The sequence below is a fragment of the Schistocerca americana genome, chromosome 3 (assembly GCF_021461395.2).
Source record: "Schistocerca americana isolate TAMUIC-IGC-003095 chromosome 3, iqSchAmer2.1, whole genome shotgun sequence".
In the NCBI taxonomy this organism is placed as follows: Eukaryota; Metazoa; Arthropoda; class Insecta; order Orthoptera; family Acrididae; genus Schistocerca; species Schistocerca americana.
In genome coordinates, this window is record NC_060121.1 from 758,387,070 (window position 1) to 758,400,485 (window position 13,416).

At 36.4% G+C, this 13,416-nt stretch overlaps 1 protein-coding gene across 1 annotated transcript in view; it reads right to left on the reverse strand.

The window, feature by feature from the left end:
* LOC124606897 (attractin) overlaps positions 1-13,416 on the reverse strand; it is a 289,667-nt gene that overhangs the window by 234,932 nt on the left and 41,319 nt on the right. Inside the window, exon 5 of the mRNA XM_047138997.1 lies at positions 6,889-7,062. Coding sequence (XP_046994953.1) covers positions 6,889-7,062 — 174 coding nt within the window. The remainder of the gene's footprint in view (positions 1-6,888; positions 7,063-13,416) is intronic.

The window sequence follows — 13,416 nt, forward strand, 5'->3', positions numbered from 1 at the left end:
TGGAGCAGGCCTTTTAAGTGTTAGACAACTAGTGTCAAACAAACCCCTCTTTGAATCAGAATGTGCACACCACAATGAAACCAAAGTCAGTGACAAAATTTTGTCGTGCCTGTCTGCTCCTCATTGGATTGAGAGATGCCGTTAAGAATAAACTGGTTCTGGTTGCAACAGACTATGATGTTGACAAGAGTAACTGAAAGTCGGTGCAATAATTTCCATGTGATAACTATTGTGTAAGCATTTGATGACACCTATTCTACTCCATGGTCAGAAGAGCTATTACTGAAACATGTGTACACCAAGTATTTTTACAACATCTACTGGACACCTATCAATGAATATCTTTAGACAGCTCGTGGTTATTAATTCTCCTTTTGTCCATTAACAATGTGAGTGATTGCACTTTGATGGTTTGATGTGGTTAGCACCTGGCTATTCTTCAGTTCACCTTGCTATTCTTCAGCACATGATGAACAATTTATGGTAGATGTGCAAATTAGTATGGTAACATATTCTCCCCACACCCAACTGTTTCCAACCCCTCCCCACCCCATCCCATCATTTCCTCCCAATTCACGTCCCATCATCTTCATTGTGTGCTGCTCTCTGCCAGTGTACTCACCGGTCTTCCTCCGTTCTCTGCTCCTCTCCTTTCCTCTCCCCTTTTTCAACTCTCCCCCCACCCCCTCAACCTCCCGACGCTGTGCCTGGTAGCCTTGTCCTCTCACCTGTGGTCACCGTATGTTGCACCAGGCAGCATTGATTCCTCTTTCCCCAACAGTACCCTGCAATCCTTTCCCCTTGCCCACCCCACTCCGGATTTTACTCCTGTTCAACATGTTTTAGTTGCATTCTGGCCGGAGCAGCCAGAGATAGCAGCTGCGTGTGTGAGATCTGCTTGCTTGGGCGAATGTGTGTGTGTTTTATACCTTTCTGAAGAAAGCTTTGGCTGAAAGTTTAGTGTGTAACAGGCTTTTTGTTGTACATGTCTGCAACACAACATGTCATCTTTACAGTGAGTAGCAATCTATCCTTTTCAAAATTGTTGATATTCGAACGTAAACATTCCACTGTTTAATTACCTGGATGACATTATCACAATGTGCTCAATACAACAGTTTCATTTGGAAAATTTGAACCTCTTGTTCAAGAATTTATAAGATCATGGTTTGCAGTACAGTTTGCACAAACACTAGCTTCTAAACAAGAACCTGGAGTACTTTAGTAATGTTCTCAGTACCATTGGTAACAGTTTCAATGAACATCACATACTGACAATCAACAAATTATGAACACCATGCAACTTTAAATTATTGTAGTTGTTCCAGGGCAAAACTAATTATGTTAAGATCAGTCAAAAAGTTACTTAATTAACTTCGTACAAAATATAATTCCATTTAGGGCAAATGCTTATACTACACCTCAGCAACAGCTATGTTTTTTCCCCTCTCCTTCTCTCTTTACAGACTGGGAAAGTCATTGCCCCTGAAGTCCGCTTCACAAATAATAGTGTTCCATGCAGGATGAGGCACGAATGGGGATTGCAGCACTGCTGGTTCCAAGCAATAGTCGCAATATGTGTATGGAGGGGCTTTGTGCTTAAAGAAAGCACGTATCCCGCAATTTATGTCTCTCATTCGCTTCTGCAGAATTTGTCACTTACCACCACCATCATCAGCCATGAAAACACACAACATAAGCAATAAAAAATTCAAGAAATAACTTGCTGCAATTCTGTTAAATGCTTGCACTGGCTACGATGTTCACAGCAGAGTGCTAAGAACACTACTGAACACTCACTGGCTTTCAGACAATGTGAAGTCAGGTGCAGAGAACGAACCTAAACGCTACAGCCATCAGTCATAATTCCAGTTATGTACTGGAGGGGAGGGGAGAGGTGGGGGGGGGGGGGGGGGGGGACAGTGGAACTGGCAACTGATAGTAGGATGTCAGTTCTGCCACAACTCATGTTCCCTTTGTTTGTAACTGTCAATGAAAAGCCTTCGGCCCATCCAACTTAGTCTGTGACTAAGCACATACTGTTGCCATACATGTTGCATCATAAGAAGCAACGAAAAACAGACAGACACCTACCATCGACAAAGTTTGTGTGGCAACACTTGCTGCTACTGATTATTCACTTATGCATTCACTGTATAGAAGTGCTGTTTCTTTGCAAATAGCTGCAATTTTCTTGCTGCTGCTGTTATTCTTGTTTGCAAGTCACGATGACTAAGTTACGAGACACATGCAGCCAAACAACAAAAGTCATATCCAAGCAGTGACAAAGATAATACCAGAAGGAACAGAATCTTGTCAATACTGCAGGCTGCAACACCAAAGTTATGTGGTATTCTACTTCAAACAGTATGGCGAATGTTTGTAGAAGCACGCAGAATAGAGAACAAGACAACTAAACAATGAAAAATTACATGAAATGTTATGTTTCTTGTTCCTTTTCTTCCCCAAAGCTGAAAACATAGTTCCCTCTCCTCATTCCTGTCATCTTCCCCTACCCTCTCCCCTCCCAACAATTTACTAATACAAGGCAGAGTACCACCAGGCGTGCAGTACCTGTGCTGGTGTATTTGTCAGTGTTAGTTATGGGGACCAGAAGACCGGGATTTTCTACTTTGCAACGAAGTTAAAATGTACAGTGGAGCGAATGGATGCTTAAATACTCGCATAATCAAAACTGTTATATCTTTATAACCTAACATAATTTGCACTAAATGCTCAGCTGTGATTTCATTTAAGAGTTCTTCAAAACCAGATGCAAGCGGCCCTTATGAAATCAATATTAGATTAGTTTATGCCTTACCATCCGTTGGCAAGGGCATGGCTGCAGGGAGAACATTTGTTCAGTGATGAACTTACATCAACCACCAAATAAATTTGAAAAACCGACTGCAATATTAGAGAAAGCGGTATGTGAGGTCAGTGAGGAAAGCACGAAACTGGCTGCTAGGGAAGCAGTGGAAGAAAATGATGGATGTTCGGATATTGCAGTTGCACTTGATGGAAGTTGGCATAAATGAGGACATGCTTCTCTGAATGGAGTAGTGACTGCCACAAGCGTAGACACCGGTGAAGTGTTAGATGTGGAGATAACGTCTAAATATTGCAAATGTTGTAAAGTCAATGAACATAAAGAACACAGCTGTGTGGCTAATTTTAGAGGAACAAGTGGTGGTATGGAAGTTCATGGAGTACAACAAATATTTCATCACTCCGTAGAAACAAGAGGCGTATGGTACACCAAATATTTCAGCGATGGTGACAGTAAGGCGTACAACAATGTGGTGAACTCAAAGCCATATGGAGACACCATTACTAGCAAAATAGAATGTGGAGGCCATGTTCAAAAAGGTTTGGGAACAAGGCTGAGAGAACTAACTGTTGGTATGAGCAAAAAAAAATTAGATGACAGAAAACTGTTGAGCGGACAGGTTCGGTTAACTAAAACAGAAATAGAAAACGTGCAGGTATACTATGGGCAGGCAATTAGGAGAAATAAAGAAAATCTGAAGGCAATGAAGAGAGACGTTTGGGCCATATTCTTCCATAAGTCCTCTACTGATGATAAGCCATGTCATGGATTGTGTCCATCAGGAGAAAATTCGTGGTGCAAATACAATAGGGCTCAGGCAACTGGAGAATCTTATTCTCACCAGCATTCTCTTCCTGCTGCTGATATTACAGCAATTAAATCTATTTTCAGAGACTTGGCTCATCCTAACCTTCTAAGGAAATGTATGCATGGGCAGACACAGAACCCAAATGAATGTTTCAACAGCATAATTTGGAAGCACCTTCCTAAAACTGTATTTGTAGGCATGAATACAATGAAACTAGGAGTTCATGATGCTGTTATTAAATTCAATTGCACAAATATTGGAAAGTGTTGGGTACTGAAAAAGCTGGGAATTAATCCTGGTGAAAATATGATCACTGGGCTGCAACATTGCAATAAAATGAGGATAGCCGATGCAGACAGGTTTGCATCTAATATGGTCAAGAAAGCAAGACAAATATCCAGATAGGTGAAAAAGAAGCTGGAATATCTGCTAGAGGCCAAAGAAGGGCCATCATATGCAGCAGGAATGTTTTAATTAACTGTAAGTAACAAATTTCAAAAGTGTTTTCTTTAAAGTCAATTTCCCACAAACTAAAATTTTCAGTACATATGCCCCATTATAGATAAATGAATGAAATTTTCAGAGACTCTGCATAACATAAAAAGCCACCTCTGGTACTACATTCATTAATATTCCTTTCACAAAAAAATACTATCCGCACAAAAAACTTAATATTTTTTGTTAAAAAATTAGAAAAAGTATTTCTTAAAAACTATAAAATGGATAAAGTAGATTTTAGTACAGTTGACTATTAGCATCATGAAATATACAGTAAAAATATTAAGGTCCTGCATCAAATAGTTTTTTCAGAAAGGGGTCAAATACTTGCCTCAATGAACATGGGTTAGATAGGCAGGGTGTGGTCCCCCTTAAAAAATGGTTGTTAGCTACTTGTATATTGTTGGTTAAAATGGTCTCATTCTCTTTAATAGTAACACTACCTAACCCAGTGGTTTCTTTTCCTGTCTCTCTTCTAACAAGATTCCATACTGATTTGATTTAATTGCTGGAGCTGTTAATTTCATCCCTAACATACATATTTCTTGATTTTCTGGCAACTTTTCTCAGTATGTTAACAGTAATTTTTGTAGTGTAATGGGTATAGTAAAAAAGCAACACAACTTTAAAGTTGTTAATTAGCCATCCTAATAATGTTGCTACCTAACTGCATGTTTTTTCCGTACAATGTGTACTATGCATAGTTTCCATGTGTTACAAAGTTTTTTAAGTCTGAAACTCTACGATTCAACACCATTTCTAGTAAGTAATCACAGAATTGTTAGTAAAATCTCACTACAATCATCATATGAAGAATTAGGTTAATTTTTCATGTTTATCTTCTGTGATTCTACGACACTGCAATGGCATGGACTGCATAATTTTGTGACAACCAGCAGTCTGAAAAAAATTCACAGTTTTTCAAAGCGTGCCACAGCTGTCTAAACTGTACTTGTTTTTGTGGTGTTTGCTTTATAATGACTTCTTGAGTGATTGTATATCTCACAGTTCTTGTGTAATAATACTGCTGCCTCTGGAGATACAAAAGTATGGGTAGTAGCTTTCTCTTATTTTATCATAAAACTGCACCCTAACTCACTTAATACACAAAAGTGTATCACTATACCGGTATCATAGCCATGTAGAGAGATGTAGTGATACAGGGAAAGAAAAAAAAAAATACTGTTGGAGTCCCATTTGCAACTTTAAAGTTATCATCTAAAAGGATCAATAAGAAAAGAAAGCCATATGCAATATTGCTCAACACCCAACAGTGAATGAAATTGGAGACACAGATTAAGGAATATTAGTCAGATGTATGTCTACTTTTATTTAAAAATTTAATTATTTGGAAACCTTTTCTTTTTCATAAATGCACATTTACTAGATAAAATGTAGCCTTGAAAGAAATTTCTTAAGACTGCTGGCTAGTCGGACAAAACATTGCCTCACTGCATGTACAGTTTACATCTTGTCACCAGTACAGCACACACTTGCAGCTAGTAACAAGGTTGAAGATAGATTTTGAAACAACAAATGAAATGTACTTAGGAAAAAAAATATCAGTTCAATTTAATGTACAGGCAGGCATAATTCCATTTTTGATCACTGGTCCACATGCACTTTTAAATACAGTAATAAAGTTTCTGTGTATTTAACACTATTTCACAAAAGGAAGAATAGAAATGGCCTTTGATAACTTTCATTCATTCAATGATAAGTAATTATGGAAGGAACAAAATCTACTTCTCCTTTTATTTACTGAAATACTCAATTTTTGCTCACTTTCAAATCAGCAATAAGATATGCAGTCTTCAGAAGAATAAACAAAAATAACTGAAGCAAAGAACGTTACACAACTAGTCAAAATATGATTTATTAAATATTACGATGAACTTCCAACACAAACACAGGCAATTTTGACTTTGGAACTCAAATTTAGGTCTAATATGTGAACATTACCTCAGTCAGCATGAGAATATAATCAAAGTCCCGTGAAACCTGAGGCTTCAAGAGAAATTGTGTTAAACATGAAAGGACTGGTGACTGCCTAAGATACTGATGTCTGTTACTGAGCTTAATGTGATCTTGAATGCGAAGGTGAGCAATGCTGTGGTAGGGAAAGAATTGAGATGTTTCAGAGAATCAGGAATTTTCAATTCACTTTAGGCTCAGACAATAAAGATATAATCTATGGACCAAAACTGAATCAGAAGCTGTCAGTCCTTCATTAACAATCATGACCAATTTAGTAACCAATATGAATGTTCATACAGGAGGGAGTCACTCTGACTTGCACAGTGGTACGTCCAGTTAGTAAATTCAGCCTGCAAAGATTAATTAATCATTAGTCAAAATAATATTGGTTAGAGTGGCACATCTGGACAGGTGGGTACAAAAAGATAGAAAAAAAGCCAAAAAAATAAAAATGATAATGTAAATTATCTAGCCTTTTGCATTAAAACTGTTTCCAATTACTGTACTTCATCATTTTCTAATTATGTACACACTGCATCTGCCAATGATGAGATGTGCTGTTAAATTTTAAAATATTTAACACTATCAAGTGTGTGCTAGGAACTAGTTATTATGTGACAAAATAAAACACAGTAACAATAGCTGAGTGACTGCAGTAAGCTTGTGTAGTTTGATGGAATATAAAACTGAACCATTTTTGTTCAATGCACCTGTGAAGTTCTACATAACTATCAACATTTAAAAATATTTTATTAACATTACACATTATTCTCACCATTGAAGTCATAAACGTATATCATTTCAGCACGATGAAATGATTCACCACCAATTATGTACAATGAATCTCTCCAAACAACTGCTCCATGCGAGGCAGAACCCACAGGGACAAAATCTTTGGGTTGTACTACTTCCCAGTAGCCTGTTGCTTCCCACTGACTGCAGTCATCACCTAGAACAAATTAAAACTATGTTCAAATGTAGCATGTTTGTTCTGAATGTCCAAAGAGCAAGACAAAAAAGATTAGAGCACTGACAGTACTTTTACTTTATGTATGTAATGAATTATTTTGTGAAACATTCTCAACATGAGAGGTGATTAAAAAGAACTATTTGAAGATGGCATGCATCATTGTGAAAGACTTTCAATGTAATAAATATGGTAGTGGATAACTTTACGTCATGGCTTACTGAAAACAAATTGATATTTAAACTGAACAAATAAAAATGCATGTAGTTTTAAATGGAACTCTTTTAGAAACGAAATTTTATTTTCACGTGGTCATAAAATACTCAGGGAAGTCTTAACTTTACAAATCAGTAAAGCTTCCTTGGAAGTCTCACATTTAGTTTATTGATGTACACTGCCTCTGACACTGAAAAGCTATAACTTCTTTACTTTGTGTACTTTTACTTTCTTGCGCCCTCTGCTGTCATATTATGGGGCAATATTATGCCATTCATAGAGAATATTATCACTACAGTACAGTGTACAGTGACAGTTCACAAACTACGTGCAAATCATCATCAAAGTGTGTAATTGTAACTTGCTGCACATATACTTCCACATGAATTAATAGTTAATAATGTGGACTTTGTAGTCAAAAAGAGTGCTATATGGAACAATGATTAACACTGCCCAACACTTATTTAACTGTTTTACAAAAAGGGGTGCATTATTCTGCAGGTGGAATTTGCACCTTACTACCCACTGATATTAAAGGAAAGTCTTAGCCCAGATTTCCAAATATAAGTTGAAAAGCTTCCTTTAGGAACACCTTTATTTTTACTCCAGTTCAGTGGTGTAATTTAGAGCCTCATATTGTAACATATTATTTATTGTACTAGTGTAAAATTATTTCTCTCATATTTTTAGTCTCTTTTCTGTTCTAAGCTTTCTTTTCATTTCTCTGTGAATTATGTAGTTAGCTTTTCAATGACCAAGTAACTCTGGCTCACTTACCGGTAGTCCCATGGAACCTAATGAACTCAAATGAATAGAATTAAATTAGATTAAACATAAAAGTTATTTGAGTGACTTATTTATACTGGTGGAATACTACATTTATCAGAGGTAAATGATTATAGCCTATAGAGTTAAGAGTTGAGGCACAAGTACGAGCATGAAACAGATTACTTTTATGAAATATGAAAGGAAATAAATTGTTTCAAAAACTTTTGTATGATAAGTATTTTTGTGCATATCATCATCAGAAGGGAATATCGTTTGTGAGCAACAAATAGTAAACTTCATAATAAACATGTTAAATTTGTACAAGATGATACCTGACCAGTTTAGTATGTTAATTATGTGAGTGTCTGCTCTAATCCTTAGCTAAAAGTTAAACCAGGTTGTTGTTATTCTATAATGACTGGTTCGTGTTTGGAAAACATATCAGCAAAGGTTATTGATTATTATGTACAACTATATATTCATTTTAAAGCAGGATACATTCAAATTCTAGTGTAAAGGTATCTGAATAGTACTGAGAAGATTTTGCTAAAAACAAAATTGGGTGAACTACATTTAGGGCTTTGATTAACACATTATTATTATGTAGTATTCTGCCTAGTGGCAGGTCTGTGTCTTTGTACGGAGAATTTCTGATGACAATTTTCCCTGCCTTCAGCTTCTTCCTTCAGTCTGCTGTATCTCTTTCCATCTTTCGTGTCATCCAAAAGTTGAATTCTTCTTCTTCCTTGTCCTACCGTTCCTCTAATTTTCCCTTCAATGACTTCATGTTTAAGTATGTGTCAATACAGTTTGCCTTACTCTGAAGAATTGTATTCATCTTATCTGACAATTTGTACTTAAGATTGCATCCCATCAATTCTGTGAGCAAAAATGAGTCATTGTGTCCTGTTACAGAGAGGACACAAACCACTCACTCATTACACATTCCTTTTGTACCATACTGAAGCAGCTCTTGCTGAAATAATACACAATGGAGAAAATCAGAAGCATTTGTACGGACCAGGACTGTTCCTGTAGTAAAGCCTTTTCTTGAATTACGTTAACATGGATACAAAAGTCTGCAGCAACAAGAACATACTTTCAGAAACTGAATTGATATGGACTTCGTAAATAGTGACACTCAAAGAATTTCAACACACAATTAAACACTATGTACTCCACTTATTCTGACTTGGCTGACAATAAGAAAAGCATAATACAAGTGCTTATTGCCTTTTAGTGTAGAGGACCAATTTTCATTCTCAAATATTTTGGGGAGCAACTGAATTACGACCTCTCAAACAATGGAAACTCCAGGTAGGAATATCGATAATTTAGGAAAAGACAGATCGCTACTTACCATAAAGAAGACTCATCAAGTTGCAGGCAGGCACAATTAAGAGACTTACATAAAGCTTTCACCCACAGCCTTCATCAGTAAAAAGAGGCACACACCATTCACACACATAAGACCGCCAACTCCAGCATCTACGGCCGCAATGCCGCTCGAGATGCTAGAGTTAACAGTTGCGTGTGCAACAGGTGGGCTTGCTTGTTGGTGTGAAGGGAGCGTGTGTCTGTCTTCTACTGATGAAGGCCGTGGCAGAAAGCTTTATGTAAGTGTCTTTTGATTGTGCCTGTCTGCAACTTGATGTGTCCTCTTTATGGTAAGTAGCAATCTGTCTTTTCCTACATTGTTGAATGACTAATGTATTTTAGCAAATATACATAGAACCCATACAGGAGAATTGGCTTCTGCGAAATATTTTTGTTAATTTCCTTAGCTATGGGTGGAGTGAAAAATATTTAGTTTCAAAATCAAGGAAAATCTTACCACTCTATATATAAATTAAAGTGTGGAACTCTAACTAATATTTGTGAAATAGCTGTTACAATTTTCACACATTTTCATGAGGTTATTGTTGTCTCCATAATTAACCTGTTTTATCAAGTCATCACTGCAATTATTGCCAAATATTTGGCTGATGACTTTTTGCATCACTTTCGAAAGGTCAACTATATTCAGTATTAACCGAGTTCATATCAGCAGTAATTAGTGTTTCACCTCCTGAAGGTAATTCAAGCCATCCTTTCTTTCTTTTGGTAATATTAAAAATTTTCATGATTAAATTTTCTGTTTTATGACAGTAACTGCCCTTCTGGCTATTATTCTTTCTATTTTGCCTATGTGTTTATAAACCATTTTTTTGCCTGCCATCTGTTTCTTTGTAAGTGATGCCTTAATGATGCATCATAACTGTGTCTAGTGATCAAAAAATCTTTGTAACAACATTATTTTACTGTTGAAGCAAATTTGCCCTTAACCTTTAATCCTATTTGAGCAACAGTTCATTGTTACCTAATGATCTTTCATTTCATGATTACCTTGTTCTGTTCGCCAGCCTTTTTACTTTGTTTGAAGATCATGTTTCCTTCCTTGCCTACTATTTTGATTTATTCATACACACACACACACACACACACACACACACACACACACACACACACACACATTTTTTCATTACCAACAATCTCATGTCCCTTAACCCTATACCCCAGTGCACCCTCACTATAGGGGCAAACTACAGTCCAACACATTTTTCCTTCAGCCCTACTTAAATTCTTTGGCACTGCTCATGAATGCCTCACTTAGAAAGTTGTGATTCTGGCTGCAATCCATTTCTAACCCTTAACCATCACTCAATTCCACTTTAACAAATACACTGCATCTGCCAACAGTCACACCCAAAAGCTCCCATCTCTATTTCAACTCTTCTACCTTTCAGATCTTGAATGTGTGACCACACTCAATGTAAAACCTACTAGAAGCCAATCATAAACTTTAAGAAAACATAATACATCTTAGCAGGAAGCTACACACCATGTTGGTACAAAAACTGAAAAGTTTTGCACATCTCCAGCATGCACTATCTACAACAATCCTTTCCCCTTCCACCTACCCATTTTATAGCCTACAAAAAGGTGATCAATCGCACAAATACGGTGAGAGATGTTGAGGAGTGTTGTGCAGTGCCAAACACATTAAGTCAAAGCAGGTTACTCTGCAATGTCAGTCTAAAATAGTGAATCTGAAGACTCTTGAAACTGCAATAGAGTTGTGTACAAACATGAAGTTTTGTCACACTGGAGCTAACAGTTGAAGTTGAAGATTTTTATAATACAACACCAAACCTTGTAAATGGAGTAATTGCAACACAGTGGTGTAATGCTGATTCATGAGGCTTTAAACACACATAGCTACTTTTTTGATCTGTTATGGTCTTACAAATATACAGGACACATGCTGTAAGCAGTAGTTCATGATGGAGTGTTAAACTCTGACTTGCATATAACACTACCCACGAGCTAGTCATTGTCTGATGGAATCAATATCAAACACCAATATTTAACACCTAGTCCCACACTGATTTTTGCCTTATTGTAGAATGGATTAAGTGCAAGAACATCACAAACTTTCGCAAATACTGAACAGTGTCCACACGCAGACAAGAAAAATAAAGAATAAAAAAATTACTGGATTTTTCCCAGACTTCCCAGTTAAAAATATACTTTTTGTTAGATGAAAATACACTATATCCTGGTACAAGTACATTGTTTTCTGTATTAAGTGAAAATACACTTTCCCTCACAGATGAACAACTTATCATTCCTTTGAATGGTGAAGGTTTCGTACACTAACACAGAACTTCCCAGAACTTTAGGAAACAAAATCCAGCAAAAAAACAATGTGTTTTGAAATGATGTTTGATGTGTGGCAACATTTACAGTGCATATTTTCGCATTATGAAAGTGTAAACAGGAATTCCACCAAATACAGCACAGAAACTTCTGATTCTCTGAAATTGCGATTCTGATGTGCTTTTGTCACCCATTCACAGCTCGTCACAAGATCTCACCAACCAATGACAGCAGACATTCAGAGCATAGGACATACGAGATAGTCAGCCAATAGCAACGTCACTATTAGGTAGTTCAAACACACAACAAACAGGAATAGTTAATGGCTTACATTAATATATACATACAGCATAGCTACAGGAAAGCCAAGTTTTCACATATAATATTGGCCATTAATACTTTTCTGCAGTTTTTTCTGAGGGTGTGGTTAGACAGGACCTTAAGAACATAGCTTAAATTGCAGCAGCTGAATATTTATCACAAGCACAAGCATAAATTATCTGCTGTATACTGAACATTTTGAGGGTTACATGGCTGAATATATGAAGTAAAATAAATATGAAAATCTAGCCTTGAAACTTGGTCTCTTTTAGCAATTGTTACCCTTTAAGATATACCAAACACAAATGTGCTAGTGAAATATTAAATAATGGCAATAAATGGCTTGTCTTCTTTGACTGAAATTTTTCTATCTGGCTGGTTCTCAGTGTTAAGTTTTGAATGAAGCTAATACTCCATGATTTAAGAGATAATTCATCTTGCATAAAAGGAAATTTACTTTGAAAGTAACGCTTCTCGAACCATCATTCGCAATATTTTCCTGCGACATGCTACAAATGTGAAACAATGTGACAACACACTCATGAAAACGAGGCCCACAAGAAGGACATATTGAAAGCAGATTACTGTTACGAAGTATTGCATAATCTTTGACACATTTTGCTGCTGGCAAATGCTTGTGTGTGCACTGTGTTCTGTTGTTTTAAATTGTACATTTTCTTTGCAACTAAAGTTTTATTTTTATTCTCTTGTTTGTGTTTTACTGCTGCAGTATTATTCTTCAGTATTGGGCTAAATTAAAATTCTTTGTTAGAGTTATCTATTCTAATCAATCAACATTACAAAAATTTAACTGAAAATTAAAATCAGGAAAAATTCCCAGGTCTTTCTTTGATTTCTCCCAGACGAGAAAATTCCTGGGTTTTTCACAGATTTCCCATTGTCCTGGGACATATACACCTAAGTACAGATCTAGTTACAGAGACTGTTTACACAAATCACTTTTAAAGGGCCAATGAATTACTTTAATCATGATCAACTACAATACACACTCTCATACAAATGCAAGGCAAAAATTTTAAGGGCTGGAGAATGAACAGCATTTATATCAATTAAATTTTGTTATGTTGTTACATGTATTGCAGTAATGTACATCTAGTTTTAATGAGGCCACACTCCTCTTTGAGATGATCCTTGTGATGAACACCCCACAATTAAAACCACAAACAGAATCATAAAGGATGCATACAATATGATATTTTAAGATTGACAGTTAAAGGTTGTACTTAGTAATTCAATCAATATAGCCAGGGACGGACCAAGATGTCATTTTACTGGCAGAACAGTTGGAAGATGCAACAGATCTACTAAAGA